Source organism: Patiria miniata, unplaced genomic scaffold, assembly GCF_015706575.1.
Source record: "Patiria miniata isolate m_02_andy unplaced genomic scaffold, ASM1570657v1 HiC_scaffold_23, whole genome shotgun sequence".
In the NCBI taxonomy this organism is placed as follows: domain Eukaryota; kingdom Metazoa; phylum Echinodermata; class Asteroidea; order Valvatida; family Asterinidae; genus Patiria; species Patiria miniata.
In genome coordinates, this window is record NW_024037062.1 from 9,152,173 (window position 1) to 9,177,530 (window position 25,358).

Genomic DNA, 25,358 nt, shown 5'->3' on the forward strand with positions numbered 1-25,358 from the left:
GTACTTTTTGCTGCAGAGCCTATTTTGTGAAGCATACTTCTTTCATGTGGGTATTATTACATAATCCCTCTCATCCCGACAAATATGACCCCACCTTGCTTCACAAAACAGGCTCTAGAATAAAAACTACTGGACCGAATCGGGCGATCTTGGTTTTATTTTTCTTCTAAAAAGATTCTCCATGCATTGGTATATGTGGTTTGAATCTCAGGGTAGTAGAAGTATGCCATTCCAAGTTTTTTGTAACCACCCTGTATAGTTACGGAAGTATCAATTTACATTGGTCTTTCTATAAATTCAGGGTCTAAAGTGTGACATTTTTTCCTGCCCGTTACCCTGGTACTTTGTAATTTGCCATTCAAGTATCATTAAGAATGACTTCAAATGATTGTTTATTCGTTGGGTAGGGAGTTTGCTATTCATAATCACTCTTGGAGGACGACTGCATTAAGGAGTGCATCAGAATTATAAAAATCATAGATGTCGGATGTAACAGGGACAGGAAAAAAAAGGACCCCAAATTTATAGAACTGCATCCCTAAGCAATAGTTGCTGCAAACGCTCAAACTTTGTCAAGTACTTATTGCCACCATATACATGTACTTCTTTTGAACCGTCTTATAACTTTATTGAAAAATCATACAATGAAACAAAGAAATAATTGTTTGTGCGATTTTAATGCTGAAAATATTGGAATTTTCGATTTATCAAGAGTGATAAAACATGCTTTCTCGTCATTAAAAAAAGGTGTCTATAAAATGTAAGCCTATAATTTTGTCACCCGACCTTGTTTTTTTTTTTTAAATCAGACTTGTGTTCGAATACAGCATTAAGGGCATAGTGTTTGTGTCCTTAAGCAGGAGACATTACTTCAATTGCAACAGACATAGGTGTTGGCCGGGCAAGTGCGGTAAGTTGTGCGTTGATGAGAACTTTATTGGTCAATTTATCATAAGTAAAATGCCTGCTTGAACCAAATCAATATATTTTTTTCTGTGCTTGTGAAACTAAGGGCTCTCACTTTTAAGTCACTAAAATATAATAAACATGAAATAATCGAGCTATGGACCTAAAAGAAAAATGCAAAAAAAAAGGCCTAGTTACAAAGCTGCATGGAGGTGAATTGTTACTCAAATAAAACAGAATCGTATTTCCATATTTTTGAGCTGTAACAACATTTTCTGGTTATGGACATTTGAAAAATCACTCCAATTCAAGCATTCTTTTGCAGTTCCTCCGAGTTTCAAATGTGAAATGAAACAAAGACTTTACTTCCAAAACGCGATAAATCCATTTGGAAAAAAAATTGGAAAAGTTGAATGGTTATTGAGACTTATAAAAAAAAATGCAAAGTGTAACGGGTGTTTCCGAACTACATTTTTTGCATGATTGCATTCGTAAACATTGTGTTTAACTATATAACAGTTGTCAAAACTGACCTCCAGCAACCTAGAGAGGGCGGCATTCTAAAAGGTAATAAAATGCGTTATTGCGTTTTGGAAACAAAACTCAAAACTACAACAAATGAAAAATAAAATTAACAATTCGACATTATTTCATCATTGATCTTATGAAATGTAATTACTACTGTCCAGATCTGAGAATTTGGAACATGATTTCAGCTTTATTGGAAGTCCGATTTTCCGTCGAATGAGATTCCGGAGCGCTGGATGATATAATTTGCGGCGTAGTGAGCGCAACGTATGCATTCCGCCACATCTTTTCCTTGCACTAGCTGGGCCAGGAAACCTGAAATGAAAAACGAAACAAAAATCAACAAAAATGTATTATCAAACAAGACAATGCCTTGTAAAGCCGGTCCCAGATTGCACCACATTCTGTTCAATTGAATTAGAATGGCTATTCACTGGAAGTCTTTTCGTACATCAGGTTTAAACAATTGGCTGGATTTAGCCTGTTACTGGGTAGTCCCATACAATAGCACTGCCCGGCTGTCTTTACAGCCAACAACCAAGCTAGGTGACAAGTGACGGTAGTTTAGTCAGTCAGTAAGTCCCAAGTCAGTAAAAAGTCAGTCGCAAGTCAGTCACAAGACAGTCGCAAGTAAGTCGCAAGTCAGTCACAAGCCAGTCACATGTCCAATCAAAAGTCAGTGAAAAGTCAGTCAAAAGTTATTCATAAGTCAGTCACAAGTCAATCACAACATCCCAAGTCAGTCACAAGTCAGTCGTCAATCACAAGTCCATCACAAGTCGGTCACAAGTCAGTCACAAGTCAATCACAAGTCAGTCACAAGTCAATCACAAGTCCATCACAAGTCAATCACAAGCCAATCATAAGTCCATCACAAGTCAATCACAAGTCAGTCACAAGTCAATCATAAGTCCATCACAAGTCCATCACAAGTCAATCAAAAGTCAATCACAAGTCAGTCACAAGTCAGTCACAAGTCAGTCACAAGTCAATCACAAGTCAGTCACAAGTCAGTCACAAGTCAATCACAAGTCAATCATAAGTCCATCACAAGTCAATCACAAGTCCATCACAAGTCAATCATAAGTCCATCACAAGTCAATCATAAGTCCATCACAAGTCAATCACTAGTCCATCACAAGTCAGTCACAAGTCAGTCACAAGTCAATCACAAATCAGTCACAAGTCAGTCACAAGTCAGTCACTAGTCAGTCACAAGTCAGTCACAAATCAGTCACAAGTCAGTCACAAGTCAATCACAAGTCAGTCACTAGTCAGTCACTAGTCAATCACAAATCAGTCACAAGTCAATCACAAGTCAGTCACAAGTCAATCACAAAATAGGGTGCCGAGCTATTTATAGATCAACTTTGACGTTTCTCATACCTCCAACAAAGGCATCCCCGGCTCCGTTGGTGTCCACGATTTCTTCTTCCTTCAGCAACATCACAGGAAATTTGGTCACCTTCCCATCTGAAAAAAATAAACAAAAACTGTCATAACCTTTTTTGCAAAATCAATAAATAGTTTCCTCATTCTTGTGGCACAAGAAAAAATAACTTCCCTTGAGAAAAATTGTAAACGGTCTTTAATACAGATGATGTAATGGTTTGAAAGCTGGCGAAATGGTAAAAAATATCATTTTCTGGTTTTTCTCAACTTACCGCTTCACTCCACTATCAAAACTTGTTAATCTGGATATTTTATTAAAAAAATGTCGTAAAATCCTATGTCCCAATACCTCGTGGCGCTAATATCGACCATATCGACCAAACCGTGTTATATGGACACAATAACGTACCCTGAGCCACTATTGTGTCGTTGCTACCCTGGGTGATGACGACCACGCGCTGACGTTTCTTATTCTTCTTGTCTAGAGCAGCTGCTTTGAGCGCGACCTCTTCAAGATTTTCTGTCTGAAGATATCAAAAAATAACAAATATTATTACAGAACCCAACCAAATCAATGGGCCAGAGGTGCGTTGCACTCATGTGGACATTAACGTTCCACTCACATGAACGATCCTCCTGGCGGTTTTGGAGGATTCTAGAGGATTGAGGATGAATGGTGATTGAATCAAATGAGGATTCTGGAGGATTGAGGATGAATGGTGATTGAAGCACATGAGGATTTTGGAGGATTGAGGATGAATGGTGATTGAAGCACAAGAGGATTTTGGAGGATTGAGGATGAATGGTGATTGAAGCACATGAGGATTTTGGAGGATTGAGGATGAATGGTGATTGAAGCACAAGAGGATTTTGGAGGATTGAGGATGAATGCATTTTGAGGCAGGACTGTCTGATGATTTTGAAGGATTTGGCGTTGGTTTATCCTTCATTTAAACACGAGTGCAAAGTTTTGGGATGAGGAGGATTTTGGAGGATTGAGGATGAATGCATTTTGAGGCAGGACTGTCTGACAATTTTGAAAAATTTAGGCGGAGTTGCAAAATTTTGGAGGATTTTGGAGGATTGAGGATGGTTGTAAGCAACAAGGGCCTAGGGGGTTAGGGTTAACGTTAGCTAGGCCCCTGCGATCTTGCCAACCCAAAGTGAAACGCAAATGCCGAAAACTGCAAAACCAGCGCTACAATTGACACTGTAAGGTTAGCAGCTTTTCAAAGCTTCTATCTAATGGTAGAAGTGAAATTTCGTCAGCGATATGTGAGGTTATTAGGGAAATTTCAACACTGAGAGTTCACCGTGTGTGAGTCGGCCATCTTGGAAAAGATAGCCGATGACTTGGAAAGACCGTTCGCCTTTGTTGCTAGCGTTCCCCAACACTGGCGACAAAAAAGTTGGTCCTTTTTGCATAAACCTTGCAAACATATGCAAACGTTAGCATTTTCTTTTTTTTATATTTGTTTTACTTATTCTTTTTTTTTAGCAGCAGCTCGAGATCAGAGCTGTCTCTTCCTTCAATGGCACCCATTTTTACTCCTAGGTGGAGAGAGGCAATTGTAGTAAAGTGTCTTGCCCAAGAACACACATACAATGTTCTCATGAGGGTTTGAATTTATGTAACATTGCACATGAGTTAGACACCGCAACCATTGGTCCATGCTCCTGGGTGGACAGAGGCAATTGTAGTAAAGTGTCTTGCCCAAGAACACACACACACAATGTTTCCATAAAGGTTTGAACTTATGTACCATTATGTACCGTAACCATTGGACCAACGTTACCATTGAACCACAGTGATAAAATCAGTCAGTTGTGAATTATACGCAAGCGTGCCTAAACCAATTGCAACGAAACAATAATAAGAAAAACTTACCCCGAAATTCTGCTCCTTTGCGAAAGCCGCAAATTCCTAAATGAAGTAAACAGATAAAAAGTATTCCTATGAAAACCTCTTCACTTACTTCAATTGTTATAAGAATTTGTAAAGTCTTATCTTATATCTACACTGCTTGAAATTGTGCTTATTCTAAGTAATAACTGCAAAATTCTAATAATCTACACAAAAAAATATGTAGCAATGTTGATCTATAAAGGTCAACAGATACAAGACAAGACTCTTACCGTTTCGTTTCCGAACAGGTAATCGACGTACGGCATGACTTGCATCTGGGGTTCCTTGAAAAACTGACTGATGAACGGAGCCGACAGATTGGTCATGAAGACTTTGTTGTGCTCCAGAGCGTGCTCGGCGAACGCCAGTATAGCATCCGGCGCAACGGTCAAATGAAATCCCTAAAAGGAAAACAAAATTGTAAGAAATTTATTGTCATGTTGAGCAAATTCAGGCATGAACTATAGTTAACAATAGTTCAACTAAGGCCAAAAAAAAAAAGTCTCTGGTTTCTGGTATGGAGCTTGCCCAAAAAGTGGTGCGGCGACGCGGCTTTTTTTTCTTTTTCCCCCTGATTTTTTTGCTTCAAATGTCGGCTGATCACTGCAAATGGTGCCCGAATAAACTTAGTGCAAATATATGGGAGTCAAGAGAGGCCACATAAAGCTTATTCTCGACCATAACCCCATCTAAAAACACGTTAAAATTGTGCAGCAGCAGGATTCCAGTCAAACCAGTGAGTTTGGCGGTTTTGAGACATCATCTTTCATTGAAAAAAAAAACTTTTTCATTTTGCCGACGCGCATGGCTACGGCGACGCGCGCGCATACCAGAAACCAGAGACTTTTTGGGGGGGGCCTAACGTCACTTCAACGAAGGATGGTTGGACTTAAGTTGACTTTTTGGAGCCAAATACAACATGGTTTGAGGGTGGACAGTTGATATTAGTTCCCCCCGAGGTATTCGCTGAGGGAACTAGTCTGTCAACTTCCCAATACTGAGGTAGGCTAAATAAACCATGCTATATGTGACCTGTTCTGTTAAAAGCAGACGCTTCTGGGCAAAGGTTGAAATTGAGATAGGGCCAAAAAACGCTGTGGGGGCGATTTTTTTTCTATTTTCTAAGTTTTGAATATTTGTAATCCTGAGCAGGTCTAAAATATACTATAAAAGTTTGAAACCCTAATTTGATCTCTAATTATAGTATTTTTGATGATTTGTTAAGGTATATCAGTTAAAGAAATTACTGTTTTGTGACGTTCGTGGCCATTTTCTCTGTTCTCTACTTTCGACACAATGAACTTCAAAATAGCATAACTCTGCCCAGGAATGACCGGTTTCAAAAATTAAACCACCTATTAAAAGGAAACGGAACATATTTTAACAATATGCACAAATCTCATTTTTGACCTTATGCCCAGAAAAGTCTGATTTTGATAGAACAGGTCACATATATTTAAGTATACCGCATACATATTCACCAAAATTACCGAGTTAGGCATGTTATCTCAGAAAACGTTGCTATGCGTGTGCCACCATCTTTTCATGTGGCTAGGGCGATGTTTGCACGTGCACACTACTCCCGTACAATAGTTCCAGGATTGCTTTGTAAAGCGCATGCGTAGCAGACTATACATGGGTAACCCATGCGATTGTCGACTTCGCATGCGTATTCACCCTGTGCGTGAATCCTCACGCGCATGCTTGACATAAATAGCAAAACTAGCGGCTGACGCGTGATGGTGAATGGACCAGTGAGAATTCGGCTCTCGCTCGTGAATATGTAAGAGGTGTAGTGAATATTCTTATTGTCGCTTACAGGGGTGTAGTAAAATTCAGCCTTTTCGACGAGTGCCCAGTTTTCCGGTTTGAGAAGATGATCCTTTTTGAAGTGGTTAGCCGCTGCTAGATTGGCAACCAGTGACCTAACACAGTAGAAAATAGAGAAAGGAATATGAAAAATTTCAGTAAATTTATGACTGAAGTCTTTATTTTTTGGGTTGAAGCAACAAAATTGCTCAAAATCTCAACTAGGGAGCACAACAACAAATGACCTGTTGAAGTTTCAGCTCAGTTGATACAATTCATTTTGAGAAAACAGAGAAAACCTATGCACAGTTTTTTGGGGTCCTGTAACGTTTTCGTTTCCTATTTTGAATTGCACCCTCTCGGGATACAACACCTAAAATCAGTAATGGGGAAAAGATTCTCATTCGGGCCAGTAAGGCGATACTTGGCACCGAGCCGCAAGCACTGACACTCGCTTACTCCGTGGGGAAGGCTCATGCATCACGCCCATTTACGGATTGAACCCATTATAAAACAACATCATATTCTGATCAACGAAAGTGGTATTTAAAGGGAATATACATCATTTGCTTTTGCTGTAATTTTCAGAAATGGATGGAATTGGGGGGTTGGAAATATATAGCAAATATAGTTACACTGACTTTTTTGAGGTTTTGGGTTCGAAAATGCTATAAAAACCAAGAAAAACGATCATTTTCACGTAGTCTGATTCCCTGACTCCATATAAGAAGAAACAGAGCAGTTTACATACATTGGGGAATTGTAAGGTCAGGGAACCAGTCTAGCTGGCTCGTACCCGTTCATAGGTTTGTAATCGATTGCAAACAAGCGCGATGGTCAATTGGGGCCAGTATTTGAAAAAAAGCCAGTTGTTTCCAATGCTGATCGGCCGATCAGCATTGGAAATTGATACAAAAATTGCACTTTTCTTGAAAATGACAGTATACCAGGTGCCATGATATTACAGGATGCTTTACACTGTCATTCACTAACAGTCCAGCAAGGTATTTCCAAATGATTTGGTAGTTTTATTTTTTGATGTTTGCAAATGTTGTATTTTCCCTTTAACAGATATCAAATTTTAAAAAGCGTGCCTGCGGGCACACTTTTTTCAAACCATCTTCAATTTTTGTTTTCTTCCAAACGATACCATTTCAGGCGGAATAATTTCACAGGGTATTTGATACCAGTCCTATCTTCACTTTGAGACGGTTTCTGTCATTAAATCGGTGGGCTTTTTTATGGGGAATTGCAATGCTCTTACATTTCTTTAAAAGTACGAACAATACGCCTTTATCATGCTGCCACCATTTCAGTCATGTTCCCTGTATCCAATAACAGCACTGAATGATGTTTTTGTGCAAAAAGGAACCAGACTATTTTTCCTTTCAGCCTTGCTTTAGTTACGTTGATTTGAATGGTGAGAAAACAAGATGGCCGCAACATGATAATGGTCTGTATGCCAACTTGTCTTTCGCAGTGTGGGATTTCGGACAGTTCCTAGCCAAAAAACCCAGAGAGTTAGGGTTTACACAAACCTGTTTTTTCCTGTAATGACAGCGGCACACGTGCCCGTGGGTTGCTCTTTGTCCACCAGATACGAGGTGCGGACTTTCGCCTCGGCCATCTTTTCTCGCATGTTCTTGGCGTAATCGTCTTCGCCTATACAGCCGCAGAATGTCGTTCTCTCAGGCAGGCCCAAAACCCACTGGAAAATAAAGATCACCGATTAGCACTCCTTGCCTCCTACACTTTAAAATCCTAGTTTTGCAAAACCCTTTTTGCCTGTAGAGTTAGGCCAAACAAAAAAAGGTCTTCGGTTTCTGGTATGGAGCTTGCCCCAAAAGCGGTGCAGCGACGCGGCTTTTTTTTGTTTTCCCCTACTTTTTTTTCTTCAAATGTCGGCTGATGTTGCAGATGATGACGCTTTGATCCCCTTAAAACTCTCAAAAATATCCTTCAGGGTGGAGCTTGAGGTGACCTCAGTAAGGCCATAAGGCTTGAGAATTCTGCACCCACTTATGATCTCGACGACTGACACGAGCGTTCTTCGGGAAATTTGGATAGTCATACCATACAGCGACATCCGACATTGTGCCTGTGCTGCCAGGCAACGTATTTTTGCCAGGCTGGTCATTAGTCTGCTCCCTTACATATTGCGCTAATTAAAAAGCGTTTACAGGTTCCAGATACACAACCATCGCTTCCACACACACGTCTGGCTTCCACACACACACAACAACAAAAATACAACACCGTTTGCAAATGGTGCCCGACTATTCTGTGCAAAATATATGGGAGCCCAGAAAGGCCACATAAAGCTTATACTCGATCGTAACCCCATCTAAAACACAGCTGCAGGATTCCTGTCAAACCAGTGAGTTTGGCGGTTTTCAGACATCATCTTACATTGAAAATTTTTTTTTTTAATTTTGCGAATACCAGAAACCGAAGCCTTTTTTTTTGGCCTTAGCGCCCACATTTCAAATTCCTTTGAGGTAATCTTCTGTGGAGTATGGATAACACTTCAAATCCCTGCACAATTCTTTGGCGTGGTTAAGCTCAGGGCAAGCAGGCAGATTGAGTCACGCTTCACTGCTCTCCGCAGCGCTGTTTTTGGTGCAGTGACTCTCTGTGTGACACAGTTAACACTTCATATCCCTTCACCTGAAACTGACCGGCAGGGTTTTAAAGGGTTTTACAAATTGCTCTGAATTCTGACTTCCTACTAGGGAAAACGACAATAGAATTTGTGACATCATATCAAGTTTTCATGCTGTGAATTTGCAAAAGTTGAACAAATTTCAACAAATTTTGCCCACGCGCATTTAAAAAACCCTATTAACAATGTGGTGCTTATATAGCGCTTTATACCAAAGGTCTCAAAGCGTTTCACAATTATTACCCCTGTTCATCAGGCCATGAGACAAGTTTCCTGCAGCAGCTCGAGATCAGTGCAATCTGGTCTCTACCTTCACAGGTACCCATTTATACTCCTAGGTGGCGAGAGGCAATTGTAGTAAGGTGTCTTGCCCAAGAACACAAGCAACACATTCCCTGTCAGGTTTCAAAACCCACATAAATGCTGTTCGGATATTTGGCAGATGACCGAATATTTGAATATTTAGTATATTTGTCACAGCCCTATCTGGGTATGCACAAAATTTTCTTTTTATTGAGATACTCTACATAAACAACAACAACAACAACAACGACGATTAGAAAATATAAAAGCGGCAACCTGGGTAGTTCTGAAGGTGTTTTGGCAGGCACCGCCCGGTATATACTCCACATCAAATCGCTTGATCATATCTCCGTACATAGGCTTGTGCTTGTCCTCGGCCAAGATGGCCGTGTTGGCATCCAAGCCATATCTACAAGATGAAACGAGAAAGTATAAAATATTATCAATACAAGACAACCGATATTTGCGTGGATGCTGGAAGTTTTGTATCCCTGCTTATAATTTCAATTCATATGTTATTAACTAGTTCGCGTCAGAGGCCGTGTTGACACGCACTGCCTGTTTTTATACACCGGCACGGCCGACGAGTTAAAACGTCAAGATTGCCTCAACTCGCCTTCGGGTGACGTCTAAACGCTAATCCCTCGTGTCTGTGAGGGCAGAGATGGTTATTGTAATTGAATAAGCTTGCTTGCGCCTAACAGGCAGCATCGAGCTGTATACTCCCCAGGGAGCTGAGATGGTATTTGGAATGTTTAATTGGCCCAATGATCAGGGGTAATAATAATACTGTAAGCGCAGTGATTTAGTTTACTAATAAGAGCATTCTTAAATGCCGATTATTATTATTATCATTTTAAACACACACACAAAGTCTGTGAAGTCTGTGGAGGCAGACCGTGTGTTGATCTTGAACTGGCCGCTGTGCACGGCCTATTGTTCTACAATTTACTCTCCGTTGCACACCCTGAGTGTTGAAAAATATGAGGTTGCGGCAAGAAATATCGTACAGATACTGTTGAAATGCCTCGTGCGAATCAGTATTTATGGCGTTTGGTTATGTATCAAAAATTGGCTGCTATATTTCGCCTTTTTTGAAAATCAAAATTTTCGGCAAAAATAATGCCAGCGCAAACTGGTTAAGTTGAAATGAACACCAACAGAGGGCTGGAAAGCTCAGTTGGTAAACACCGGAACGGTAATCCGGAGGTCGTGGTTCAAACCTAGTCCGAATATTTGGGACTCTCAATTCTGTGTATGAGAGTCCCAAAACTTAAGGTATTGAAAACATGCAATACAGGAAAATAGACTGGCACATGAAACTACCAGTCCAACACCCCTTTGGTTCTGCATCAATCAACTGTGCCAAAAGAAACATCTGGTACCCAGTCTCTGTTTCTACACATTTCCATAGTCATGCCACCAGACTACTGAAGGGCCAATCTTCTTAAAAAGTTGGACTTGTACCAGTCTAGCCTTAGGCTTCAAATTGAAATCGCTTGGCTTCACTCTCAGGTGCAAAATATTGAAGAAAAGTCTCCTTTAAAAAATTGGATTGAGACTTCAAACTTAGCTGGTGAAATACAGGACCTTGTCTTTGCCTCGTGAAAGGTTTGGAGAATTTTGTCGGCTAATGAGTAGAGTTGGCCTGATTTTGTTTTGCATGTTTTTCTGCACTCAAAAGTCTGGTTCAAACCCTGCTCCAGTGAATTTCTTTTCGTTCAACTTTAAAACTACACACAGTTTCAGAATTCCTGAATTTGATACCTGTATGTGATCACAATTTCTCAAATAAAAAGCAACCTGTAAAAAACCTGCAGTCATATCGGACAAACTTTCTCCAAAATGGCACTCAATTTTACAGTAAAACTAAACATCTAGATATAGTGAATTTAATTGTTCTGCTTTTTAACCAGGTTAGTAGCTTCCATAGTGAAAATCAAGTGAAAAAAAACGTCTCGATTTTAATTTCAGGAAAACACAACTTTTTAAGAAATTTAGCGTGCGGGCTAGATTTTCTCGTACTTACTTGTCGAGGAAATCCTTATCGGCGTGGGCACAGATGTCCAGTAGTGGGTTGCCGATCCCAAAGAGAATACCCTCACTGTCAAGAAAAAAAAAGAAAAAATGATTGCCGGCACTTGGGCACTCCTTGTGACCTATGGGTTCTATGCACGACAGATTCTGTGAGCTGCACTTTGACGGTTGAAAATGGACAACATTTTTGTGTGTGTTTTTCTAGCACAAATGGAAACAAAACATCGAAATGATGTCAGCTATAAAGTAATATGTCTTAAATCGGTCCATTTCATGAAATTACAACAAATGCAAACGATCCTTAGATGTTCCTTTAAGCTTAATTTACATGTACTTATATTTTTAAAGTTTTGTCAGAGAGAAAAATTGATTTTGTAAACAATCAGCAATGACTTTTTTAAGGATTAAGTTTAAGGTAGAGTAGACCATTTGTAATTTGTTAATTTATGTCTTGGAACCCCAAAAAGTGCACAAAATAACTCTATGACTGCTGTATATTTAAGAAAACAATACAAATTCTGGATCTCGATTTTAATTCCAAAGATGCCGAGTCATGTTTGGAATTGCGCCCCCTTGTGGCACAATCTTGAAATCAACATTCGGGACATGATTCTCATTGTCACACATTCGCGGATTTCACCCAATTGCAAACCAACTACAAATCAGACAGCATAGGGGGCGGATTCACAGAAATTTCCCCCAAAAAGTGTCACTTGACACATTTTTAGAAATGACCATCTTTTCTTGTGTTCTTCAAAATGACAGCATGCCAGAAGCAATAATTTCACAGGGAGTTTAACATCACTACTATTTTCAAACCAAGTAAGATTTTTCACAATAATTTGTTATGATACGGAATTTTAACAATAATTTGGTCGGTTACTTTTTGAATAGCTGCAAATGGTCGTATTCTACCTTTAAAGTTATAGTCCATCATTTGCAATTTGTGCATTTTGTTCATTTGAAGCAACAAAAGTGCTCAAAATCTAAAGAAGGGTACTGAACAACTAACCTGATAAAGTTTCAGCTCAGCTTCAGCTGTATATTCTGAGAAAAACAGCATTCTAGGATCTCAATTTCAAATCAAAAGTTGATGAATCATGTTTTGAATTGCGCCTAAATTCAGAGTCCGAGACACGTTCTCACTGAGCTGAATGCAGCTACACGATGTCGCGCACTGATCTGACGAATTATAGCAACCGGGGGTGCGTGTGCGTCGTGCCAATGCTTGCGCGCGCTTCGCCGAATAACAAAACGAACTACTAATTTAAATTTTCCTACCGTGCGTCTTAAGAAGCACCGTTGGAAAGGACTTCTTTCGTTGATTACTTCAAAATGACAGCTTGCCAGAAAGAATAATTTCACAGGGAGTTTAGTCCCCTTACTATCTTTCAACCAAGTATGTGTTTCAACAATAATTACACCAGTTACTTTTCGGATAGCTGCAAATGATGGACTATAGCTTTAAATATTCCATAAGTTACAATAGGCAGGGCCATCTGTGGGCTCACCACATTTTTGTTGAAGTTGAACAAATTCTGTTCATCGTGCATGTTTTCACAGATGTCAATAAGAAAAACCCACAGTGAATATTGACTTTACACGGTACCTACCCGATCATTGCAAATTGAAGCTTCCGTACAGAAATATAAAGTGCAAGCCACGACTGTGTAAGCACACTGCATACAGCAAGACTAATCTGGTCTGACTAGCGCACACCGTTGCACAAATCCAAAAGACTCACTCTGGGTCCGAAACACAGCTGTATAGCTCTGGACCAATCCATTATTAGTTCCCAGGGCCACTAGTATTATCTGGGCTGTACCATTTTATCAACAGGTGTGTTCTCGCCATACTGATTACAGTAAGTCGGAACTTAGATAAAAAATTTGTTTGTGTTTTGACAATCTGATAAAAATGAGCGCACCAAGTTTAAAATCACAAATGCTATTAAAAGTTAATCATTGTAATGTAATAAGGCAACCCTTGTATTTTATGTTAATGTTGCCTACATGTTATCTGCATTTCCCTAATTTATACCACAGCACTACCAGCAAATTTTTATATTGCATAATAATATGATGATAAAAGCATGGCAACACGGATCAGATTATTTTTTTGTGAGGCGTTCTAGCAAAATGAGACAGAACTGTGCACAGGCTGTAGTGGAGAAAGAAAGCAAAAACCCAAACGGGAGTAATTTTTTATTTTATTTTCAGACTATTGGTATTTTTAATCTTTGTTGTGTCTACTACAAATGTTTTAAAGAAATAGTATTAAAGTTGTGGAATAATGGTGTTTTTAAGGAAAAACAACTTGGCATCTTTCATTTTCTGGACTACAAAACTTAAAAACTTTACAGGCCTTTTTCCTCGGTACGTTACTTTTTTGACATGTCGATAAATGCAAACTTTTAACAGCTTAAACTTGTCAACTTAATGTCTGATTGCAATATTTTAATTCCCACTTTTCCACGGCTTTCTCTGGAGCAATCTGCTCAAACTTTTTAAAACAAATAGGCCCCTATCAGCACTGAGACTTTGTCCAGAACGGCAGTATCTTTTCAGGTTTAACATTGGGGAGACCGCAAATTCCAGCGAAAGCAGAGCACAAAGCGACGCCGCTTGGTATTTCGCGATGTCTTTATTTTGAGTAACAAGCACAAGTTGCCGCCAAGTTTGATTTCATTAGACAGTAAACATTAAACTCAAAGTAAAAGCACAAACGGGAGATATATTTTGATGATAATCTGACGCATTTTCGATATTTTCTATATCATTCCTCAATATCGAAATTTTTGATTTTTCGTTAAGATTAAAAAATGGTAGTGGATATTTTGCCGGAGGTAATGACGGCAAACTAACGATTACTAAAGGTTTGCCGGCGGCAATCCATATCAACAGAGGGTGCTGTACTCTTTAAAATAGGGCTGAATTATAAGATGTATTAAATTCCCACCAAAAGTTGTGTAGCACGTTTGGTGTAATGGTTAAGCAAAGGCTCTAGTAAGCGGGATGACTCACGTTCGATTCCGACCGCACCACAATTTTTAATTTTTTTTTTCTCATCCCCAAATAAATAAGAATATTCTTCTTTTATTATTTTAACATGTCTCAAACAGTTTTTGCAGAGTATTACATTTTCTTTTTCAGATTTGTGGCTCTGGAGGATTTTTTTTAAAAGGGAAATAAAGTCCGAAATTATAAAAATGGTCTGAATCCCATCTTGTGAATACGAGGTAACAACGATAATTTTGGCATGGAGCCAGACTAAAACTTGTCACCGGAAAATGTTTAAGTAAAAAAAAACAGTAACTGCGCATGTTCAGTGCATATCCGGCAAACTAACGTTTACTAAAGGTTTGCCGTCTCCGGCAAAATATACACTGCCTTAAAAAATTGCTATCGTCGATATTCGATATTTATATATTATCAAAATAATTAATATTGGATAAAAACGTGTAATCTTGATATATCCACGGTGCTTATAATATTCGAGAACATTCTCGAAATCACTTGACGGGAAGTGTGAAAACGCATAGAGCTGTATAATAAGGAATACAGCTCTATGGAATACACCCACTTCCATACGACTAAGCATTCCTTCCTCCATGGACTAAGCATGCTAAGTATAGATGTTGTGCCCATTCTTGAAAATCACGCATTCTCGAGAATGGGCGCGCATTCTTAAGAATGAGCGCCCATTCTTAAGAACGAGCACGCGTTCTTAAGAATGAGCGCTCATTCTTAAGATTGGGTGGGAATATCACGTGCACAATTTATGAATTTTGCCCAATTTTAACAAACATTGCACGACATAATTATGTTAAATGAATTGTATAGCGGTTAAAAGGGAAACAATTCATATAAAGAGGAACGAATTTTTTTTTTAATGTTCTATGCTTCTGTACTCGTATAACTACGATAATTTGAATCATATTAAACCTGTTATTATTGCTTTTTCCTGCCTACTTATGGGAAGTTTTGTAATAACGGAGGACTGGGAACTAGTCTGGGAAGTGCTTTGTTTAGGCTAGACAGGTTACAAGTCCCTGCATGTATCACATGCGTGCCACGAAAAAAAAACATGTCCAGAAGCTGCCAAAATTGCTCTTTTGACTAGATAGAATCCAGCTCTGCGACGTTATGGTGGGGTGTGAACTAGCTCTACTGAGTGGAGCGTTGAATTACGGGTACCCCTCCATACAAACGCTCCACCGATTTGCCATACTTTGGTAGCACCATACACGGTCGTCATGACGGTATGCATTTTGTGCATGCCCTCGCGAGGACAAGGGCCCAAAAAAAACGATAAAGAAAATACAAATGAGGAAGACAGTAACCCTGGATAGATCCACACATTCATGACATTCCATATGACCCCTCAAATTGTTTCAAACAACCGGTAATTTTGAAAAAAGAACAAAATAGTCTGAACTTACCGCTCACAATTAAATGTGTCTGCCGAGTTGCACAGTCTATTTCACTGACATGACTGATGCATAATTCATTGCGCGCGTGTGTGACGTCACTATTGAAGAAAAACAAGTCGCGCTTAATCAATGACTGTTTCATGTACTGATATGTGCCCCGCACCAAAAACCCACAGTCAGACGGCGCGGGGCACATATGACTACATGAAACAGCTATTGAGTAAGCGCAACTTGTTTTTCTTCAATAGTGACGTCACACACGTGCGCAATGAATTATGCATCAGTCATGTCAGTGAAATAGACTGTGCAACTCGGCAGACACATTTAATTGTGAGCGGTAAGTTCAGACTATTTTGTTCTTTTTTCAAAATTACCGGTTGTTTGAAACAATTTGAGGGGTCATATGGAATGTCATGAATGTGTGGATCTATCCAGGGTTACTGTCTTCCTCATTTGTATTTTCTTTATCAGTTTTTTTGGCCCTTGTCCTCGCGAGGGCATGCACAAAATGCATACCGTCATGACGACCGTGTATGGTGCTACCAAAGTATGGCAAATCGGTGGAGCGTTTGTATGGAGGGGTACCCGTAATTCAACGCTCCACTCAGTAGAGCTAGGTGTGAACAATAAATTGGTGGCAATTTAAATGGGAAATAGCATTAGCACTATGGGATGTCGCAGTATTCATTCTCATTCTTCACATTCTTCATTCTTACGTCCCCCCCCCCCCTCTTTTATTATCCCAAAAATCTGAATTCTTTCTTATTTATTCTTATTTTTTCCCCCGGTCCCCTCCCCCAATACGCGTATACTTTTCATATCCACTCTACTTTTCAGCGCCTTGCGTTGCAACAATATAATTATTAAGAATCAGTGAACGAGGATTCAGCTAGACTTGCCAAGCGCAGCCGGTGCTCGGCATCGACAAGACCGTTATCTTGTCGCGCATTCTCAAGAATGTGCGCTCAATCTGGAAGAGTTATTTTTTGCCAAGATTGAGCAAGGATCCAGTTGCACATTCTCAAGAATGTGCATACCCATTCTCGAGAATGCGTGATTTTCAAGAATGGGCACAACATAAATACAAGTACACGAAGGCCGCCCGCGGCGCGACGCGGCCGGCCGTCCGGCGTCGATGTCACGCCCCAACTATCGCATCGGTCCCAACTATAGTTGGGCCTGTCCCAACTATAGTTGGGCCTGTCCCAACTGTAGTTCCACAGTTGGGCTGGCCCAACTATAGTTGGGCCTGTCCCAACTATAGTTAGGACGGTCCCAACTGTAAGTTCCACTGTTGGGCTGGCCCATCTATAGTTGGGCCACTCCGATCTTTTTATTTTGCGGTGTCCCAACTATAGTTTACATTGATGTACAACTGTAAAACGTTCCCTACAGCTCTGATACACGTCTGACTTTACTGGGGACCACTGAAATTAGCTATTGATGGGGCGAATCTATAGTTGGGCCACTCCAATCTTATTATTTTGCGGTCCCCCATAGTGTACATTGTTGTACGATTATAAAACATTCCCTACAACTCTAATACACATCTGACTTTACTTGGGACCAATGAAATTATCTATGGGTGGGGACCATCTGTAGTTGGGCCACCGCAATATTTTTATTTGGCGGTCCCAACTATATTTTACATTGATGTACGACGACTATAAAACATTCCCTACAGCTCTGTTACATACTGTCCGACTTTACTTGGGACCTTTGACATTAGCTATGGGTGGGGCCCATCTATAGTTGGCCGGCCATGGCAATCTTTGAATTTTGCAAAATGTTGCTGGACAATCAACCCAGCAGCTGGACAACTCATCCAACTAGGCAGTACCACGTGACCGGTCAGCCTTGCGGCATGCATGCACGACGAATACACGGTGCTAGCCCCACTAGTGTGGCCGTCGGTATGCTGCGCTGAACCTTTGGCCACACACCGTGGTACCGCGCGCTACTGAGGACGAAGTTTTTCATAAAATTCAGGGCAGTTTCTTACATTTTCAGTTTCTTACTTTCTTATGGTTGTATTCTATGATGTCTCCTATCACTTCTGGGATGCTTAGCATGTGCTTAGATCTAATGATGTTCCATTTTCCGAGATATTCTTCAATCTTTCTGGAGCCCATAATGCACTCGTGAAACGTCTGGTGGTGGCAGCCATTTTGAATGTGACAAGAGATGACCTCAAGCTGTGACGTCGCGTTTATGCAAATTGCTTGTCGAGCGCGCGGGCGCGAGGGCGCGAGTTGCAAATGCGACGGCTGTTTCCTGTGCCGTAGATCCTGAATAGAGATCGGTGCACGTGGCCCCCTGACGATAAATGCATGGTACAGGAAACAGCCGTCGCATTTGCAACTCGCGCCCTCGCGCGCTCGACAAGCAATTTGCATACACGCGACGTCACAGCTTGAGGTCATCTCTTGTCCCATTCAAAATGGCTGCCATCACCAGACGTTTCACGAGTGCATATGGACTCCAGAAAGATTGAAGAATATCTCGGAAAATGGAACATCATTAGACCTAAGCACATGCTAAGCATCCCAGAAGTGATAGGAGACATCATAGAATACAACCATAAGAAAGTAAGAAACTGAAAATGTAAGAAACTGCCCTGAATTTTATGAAAAACTTCGTCCTCAGTAGCGCGCGGTACCACGGTGTGTGGCCAAAGGTTCAGCGCAGCATACCGACGGCCACACTAGTGGGGCTAACACGGTGCCAGATCTATCAAGCATGAAACATCCGGCGCAACTCCAGTCCTAACTATAGTTGGGCCGACCCAACTGTCGCACTATAGTTGGGACGGCGTTGGGACAGTCCCAACTATAGTTGGGACCGATGCGATAGTTGGGGCGTGACATCGACACGCTCGAATGCTCACCATGTGAACTTACCGGACATCCAACTTCGATTTCTTTATCGTTGGTTCGGTCATATCTCCAGTGGACATACCAGGAATACAAATACGATCAGTAAACAAAGGCTTTGGGCGTGCTAATAGGTGGCTTTTGGACATAAATCGACAAAAGGACTTTGGACCCAAACGGCTTATTTCTTGACGATGTAACCTACAAACTCTGCATAAGAATGCGGGAAGTTAATGCACATGTCCGGTTTAAGGAGCCAGCTTCACATACACACTATGGTAATCTCATTGAAGACGACTGGGTACCAGTCCAAAGTCCTGCTGAATTTTTAGTGGTGGCGCTCTTCAACTTTACTGTAAAAGTCGAAAAGTGCTAGTGTGCTAGTGAGGCGTGTTCATTCAGCTGTGCCGCACCGGTTTCTGAGAGTTTCAGGTTGTTTTTTTGATGAATGTAAGTTGGATATTTCTCATTTAAGTGGAATTTGGGAGTTGTTGAATGGACCAACCCTTGGAATATGATCTGCACGATATGATCATTGCTTGCAAGAAATATGAATTATACTTTTACTTTTTAGGCCACAGTCATGACAGTGCCTGCAGATAGTGCAGTGCACTGCATTGCAGTGCATTGCAGCCTGCCTGTGTACACGGGTAATGTGTGACTTTTTGTGTAGCCTTTTGACCTTGTATTTTTTGTATAGAGTGTATGGGTGTATGTTGTAATAAAATATACTAAAGTAGTCTACGTCATGCTAGCCTTGGTCAATGCTCTGGTCGTTATTCGTCCCGTACGCGGTATCCATGGTATCAACGGCATATCCTCGCGCGCTATGCAGTGCATGTAAAAATACAGTGCGAACAGTGACCTCATGCGGCCACTATTTTTATGCAAATCAGTTGGACCCGATCGTGAGCCTTGGTTCAGTTGTCAGCGAAAGCTTATGTTTTTTCTTTATTTTGCGCTGGATTTTTTAGCGCACGACCTCGTATAGCAAATATAGATATAGTGCGCGAGGATATGATAAGTTTTTGGTTGAAATTTATCAAGAGAAAAAGATCAAATTTTGTTAAAGCATACATGGAAAGCAACTTAAAGGGATTAGACTTGTTTTTAAAGTTGTGTTGTTCTCATCTTAGTGATTTCTTAATTGTCATTGTCTGTTTCATCGTTTTGATCTGTAACTTTTTATTGTTGAAAATTCAGATTCCTGTATTGTTGTTTTCATCAAAATGTCGGAAGAGTTTGTCAACAAAGTCATCAAGCTCAGTTCACAGACATCTGGGAGAGATAAATTTTACAGGTAAAATTATTGTCCCTTCATAAAAAAAGAAAAATTGGGCGATTGAATACTCAATCGACTTAGAGTCAAAAGACTTAGAGTCTTAGATCAACTTAGAGTCAAAAGAGTGTTTTTATCATTCCAAAATGACCTCTGCAACCCAAAGCAGTCATATTTTAATTTTTGTAACTTCGTTGATTCTGCTAATCTTGACACGTTTGGCATTCTTACAGGACTTTTCAGTATGGGAGTAAGTTCCTATGGTGGTGTTTGGAGCAAGGCAGCGCGGACGAGGATCTGATCCAGAAAGTCAAGGCCCTGGAGAGGGCGCTAAGCACCAGCCGAAAATGTGAGTGAATTAGTCGTGTAGCCAGTCCTTTGCTAAGATCTTCTGAAACCTCATATTTTTGATCATTTTGGTGAATTTTCAGAGACAAAATAAGTCAAATAAGTATTCAATGTCTTCATTATTCAAAGAATCAAAAGGTGCAGGCGGAAAGTGACGTCATCTGATGAAAACATCTTTTCATTTGCGCACCAGTTTTCATCGGTTGCGATGAGTCACCGTTCAGCACTCCAGACTCAAGAACCATTGAGTTTCAAGAACATAGGTCTGGGAGCTAGACAAGCCAATGCTAAAAATTCTGTGACGTCTGCGCCCGCCTTAGATGTTTGGGAAGTGTAATGTCCGTGACAGAGCCAAATCACCGTGATATCTAATTAATGATTCAGAGAAATGCTCCAAAACTCCTAGTCTGTAATCTCCTTGACCATTACTAGATGATGGATGTACATGTATAAGATTTGAAAAATATATTTTTAGGTTTATTCACTGAGCTCATAAAAACTCTGTCACGGACAATACATAACGCTGGAATTGTCCATTTTGGTCTAAATTCATTGTTTTGTAAAATTTATTTTTCTGACCAAAACCGAAACTTTCTCAAGATTTTTGTGCACTCGGGGACCAGCTTACAATGCAATTGTTAATGTAGTGTTTCATCTAACGTTACCCTACTTGATCTTCTGTCGCAGTGTTACGTATCGGTAAGAGCATCGACTTGCTCACCGCAGCCCTGAAGACGATTCACTTGAAGGACACGTTTCTCCAGGTCACCATCACGCTCTCCAAACTCAACCAGGCCTTGTACCTCCTGATCGACCACGCCCTGTGGGCGCACCGCGTGGGCCTGGTCAAGGCCAACAACGAGCGCCTCACGAACCTCTCCGCCCGCTTCTGGCTGGCGACGCTCATCCTGAACCTGTCGCGGGATCTGTACGAGCTCACGAACGTTATCAACGACGCCGTCGACGTTCACACCAAACATCAGCGGAGTAGCACGCCGAACGGAGATGTACCGCAAACGGAATCGAACGTACGAGTCAATAATAACGTCGCCCAGTTGGACCTGATGGTCTTCTGTCTGCAAAGCAACAAGCCGATCGTCTTGGATCTGGTTAAGAACGCGGCCGATCTGTTCCTGCCGTTGTCCAGTCTGGGCTATCTAGCCATTCCCGCCGGTATCCAAGGACTGTGTGGTCTAACCAGCTCGATCATCGGACTAGCCACAGTATGGGACGCCAAGCTCAAACTACAACCTTAGCATAATTCATGTCCCAAGATTAAATTCACCAACTCTTTCCAATTATACGTGGCATTATTGTGGCAATCATATTCATTTTTTTTTAAGATTGATATATTTTTGTCAGATTTTAACAAAATTGTTACTGTTAATTTATAATTGCCTTATCACTACCAATTTTATAGTAACTATTTTTGCTACATTGTATGTTACGGATTTTAAAGAGAGTAGAGTGAAAAGTGTTAATTGGAGCAAGGTTTTAAAAAAATTATGAAAATTATGAATCGGCTTTCAATCGAATCATTGTGTAATGGCGTTGTCCTGTGCCGTTTGATGTACAGTGAAATAGCTTTTTGGGTGCGTAAGGGAAAGAGTTCCATACCTTGTGATTCGCCGGAATTGAAAGTTTGTAGACTATGTGCCGCACTTCAGTGATCCGTCGTAGTTTTCATGAACTTTGTGTTCACATGTTCAAAATCTTCAAAAGCTTTAACCATGGTAATGGAGCACATTGAGAAATTGAGAGGATAAAAAAACCACATTTGTGCTGGTCCCAGAGGGCCAACATATTGTCCTCTTTGTACTTGACTGACTGACTCACTTGCGAGCCGGGCAGTGCTATTGTATAGGGTTACCCCATAACCAGGCATGTAACTGGGAATTGACCAAAAAACGAGGAAACTCCAGACCACACCTGACTTTGTACAGTGTTTTTCAATTTGTAATGGCATTCATGAGAAGTAAAAAACGAGGAAATCAGTGGATCTGAGGAAAAGTTGCATGCCTGCATAACTCCAATGAATGGACTAAATCTTGCCCATTTTGTAGACAATACGAGAAAAATCTTCCATGAATAGCATTCTGAATCAATTGAATAGAATTGTGTGCACTCTGGGCCCAGCTTCAACTAGGCTAGCCTAATCTTGTTTATACTAGTGGAGTTATTGTCAACGACAAAATGTCCTATCCTGTTCAATCCAGTTCTGTCTAGTACAGTTCTACTTCGCTTCATCGCTTCACTCTGAATTCTCTGATGAACAGTAATTGAATACATTGTGCATTTCAAACCTATGGTATCTGTATATAGTTGATTTTCAAATGGCATATCAGAAATTCCCATCTATGCAAACATACCTTTGATCGCAAAGATTAAAAACTCTAAATACGGTGCAATCGGCGATATCCAGGCAACTGTTTGTTGCTAGTGATTTATTATTTCAATTATGTTGGCATTTTTTTCAATATTTAATATTAAATGAAAAGCTGCACTCATACATGGAATTATTATATTACTATGTAATCAAATACAATTAAATCAACAACTGGATTTGCATATTAAAATTTAAAAACAATTCACAAAATAATGTTTTGCGCACAAATATCTTTGTTATATAATTGTGCATATATTTATTTATTATGCAAATTTTCCAAAGAAAAAATTAGGAAAAACGATGATTCTGTATAAAGGGCCTAGTATGTTTCTCCACAAAATATCAATTGCGTTTAGTTTTTGTTAACGCTGTTGCAAATTTTACGGAAGTTGAGCGTTCGCATGTGTCAGTTGTTGACCGAATGGTACTCGGACTTTATTCCCCATTAAAAAAAAATTCTTCAGAACCATTAATTAGAAAGAAAAATAAGTTCTACTTCAATAAAATGTATGATTTGAAACAAAAGCAAGAAAATACATATTTGGGGAAAAAAAAAAAAATTGTTTCCCAGATTCGAACCCAGCACCTTCGGCATTTGTCCAATTTAGCTACCAAGGTGCTTCGATCACTGTAGGAATTTAAAATCTCATGTGGAGTGCCGTGGCCTCATGGTCTGGAGCATTGAATTCAGGGTCTGCGGGTAATTCTGCAGGTTGTGGGTTTGAGTCCAGCCTGGGGTTATGGTGGGTGTGCCCTTGGGCAAGGCACTTTGTCACTCATTGCTTCTCTCCACCCAGGAGTAAATGGGTACCTGTGAGGGCAGAGATGGTTATTGTGGTTGATTGTAGCAGCTTTGCGACGAAACGGCAGCGTCAAGCTGTATACTCCCCGGGGAACTGAGATGGTATTTGGAATGTTTCATTGGCCCAATGAGCAGGGTAATAATGATGTAGCGCCTTGAGCACCAATACTGGTGGATACGTGTGCTTTATAAATACACATTATTTAATTTGCAATGTTATGTTGCAATTCCATTACAATAGCTGTTGAAAAATGCGTTACGCCTTCCATAGAATTAGCCAGTATTTTGTTTTTATTAACGCCCAGTTACTAATTTTCATGCACTATGTTTTTCAGTAAATAACAAAGTAGACTCATTGAGATATATATATATAGCACCTAAGTAAGTACCTTTTAGTAAAAGTATGTCGGTTATATTTGAACGGAATGGGTGTATCTATTAAAAGAGTGTACATATGCATTTTACACAATGAAGATATTTTACGAAAATGCGTAATAATGAAGAAAAAGAAGTCATGTTTATTTATAGAAAGGGTCACTGTAAATTATTATAAAATTCCAAAGACGTTTATAAATAAAACAATTGTTTTTTTAACTGATATTTGTTCTTCAATTTAATCATTGATTTTCCCTGTTTTTTTTCCCATAAATCACTAAAAACAATATATATTTTACTTAAAAGAAAGTAAATGGTGAAAAATATATACACGTATATACGCATCATAATGCAGTCAATATGACCTCCATTTGAAAATTAATAACCATTATGTAACACTCTTATTATTTTTACATTATTCATTGAATCCTGCATAACATTACAATAAATTAAAATGTCTGAATCCAGTGGCATTATTTACAGAGGACCCAAAACATTAATATCAGTTTTAGGATATTTCCCACAAAATCTCAAAGAAAAGTTGAAGGGAAGATACAACATCTGCAAACATCAAAAACAAAATGATCCAATTGTCAAAATATTTTACTGGATTGTTAGGGAATGACAGTCCAAAGCATCCTGTAAAATCGTGGCTCCTGGTGTGCTGACATTTTCAAGAAAACTTGTATTTTTCCAATGCTGGTCGGCATCAGCGTTGGAAAAAATGTTGTTTTTTCCCCAAAAAAACTGCTCCTAATTTTTCGTATTTAATTATTCTGCATTTTCTTTGCACTTGATTACACGCCTGTGAAGGGGTAAAAGCCAGCTAGACTGATTCTCTGACCTTACAATTCCTCAAAGTCTATAAATTGTTCCATTTCATCTAAAGTGGGGTCAGGACACCAGACTACATGAACATGGTTGGTTTTCTTGGATTTTCCAGCATCTCCGAACCTAAAACGTGAAGCAAGTCAGTTTAGCAATATTTGCTAAAACATACTAATCCTCCAAATCCATTTATTTCTGAAAATTGCAGCAAAAGCAAATGTTGTACATTCCCTTTAAAAGTGACAGGATATACATATACATGTACATAACAGGACGCGATTTCTAAACTACATTTCAGACAAAAACACTTCACCTCTTAACGAGGTAACACCCAAGGACGTGTAAACACCATCAGGCAATGTATATTCGCAGGGGCGGGCGATGGGTTAAATTGTCCAGCTTTCCCCCCGAGTCTGCGGCGATGGACGTGTGGACACGTCAGTGGTTCCCATTGGTTTGTACCATAGAGCTATATTAAATTACTAGAGTGCT

General features: G+C 39.9%; 2 protein-coding genes across 3 annotated transcripts; one reads left to right on the forward strand and one right to left on the reverse strand.

The window, feature by feature from the left end:
• Window positions 1-603: 603 nt before the first annotated feature.
• Window positions 604-19,086, reverse strand: LOC119731078 (adenosine kinase-like). Of its 2 annotated transcripts, none has more exons than XM_038204090.1 (10): window positions 18,876-19,086; window positions 11,536-11,610; window positions 9,783-9,915; window positions 8,080-8,249; window positions 6,552-6,657; window positions 4,963-5,133; window positions 4,715-4,750; window positions 3,236-3,350; window positions 2,821-2,907; window positions 604-1,749 (listed from the first exon to the last, which is right to left on the reverse strand). In XM_038204090.1, the coding sequence occupies exons 1-10, from the start codon at window positions 18,995-18,997 to the stop codon at window positions 1,625-1,627; spliced, it is 1,140 nt and encodes a 379-aa protein (XP_038060018.1). In that variant the 5' UTR covers window positions 18,998-19,086; the 3' UTR covers window positions 604-1,624. The 2 variants fall into 2 exon arrangements, with proteins under 2 accessions (XP_038060018.1, XP_038060019.1); XM_038204091.1 differs by lacking the exon at window positions 18,876-19,086 and adding an exon at window positions 13,157-13,297.
• An 85-nt stretch (window positions 19,087-19,171) lies between these two features.
• LOC119731080 (peroxisomal membrane protein 11B-like) lies at window positions 19,172-24,255 on the forward strand. Its single transcript, XM_038204093.1, has 4 exons — window positions 19,172-19,298; window positions 20,052-20,148; window positions 20,361-20,476; window positions 21,163-24,255. The coding sequence occupies exons 2-4, from the start codon at window positions 20,078-20,080 to the stop codon at window positions 21,729-21,731; spliced, it is 756 nt and encodes a 251-aa protein (XP_038060021.1). The 5' UTR covers window positions 19,172-19,298; window positions 20,052-20,077; the 3' UTR covers window positions 21,732-24,255.
• Window positions 24,256-25,358: the final 1,103 nt, after the last annotated feature.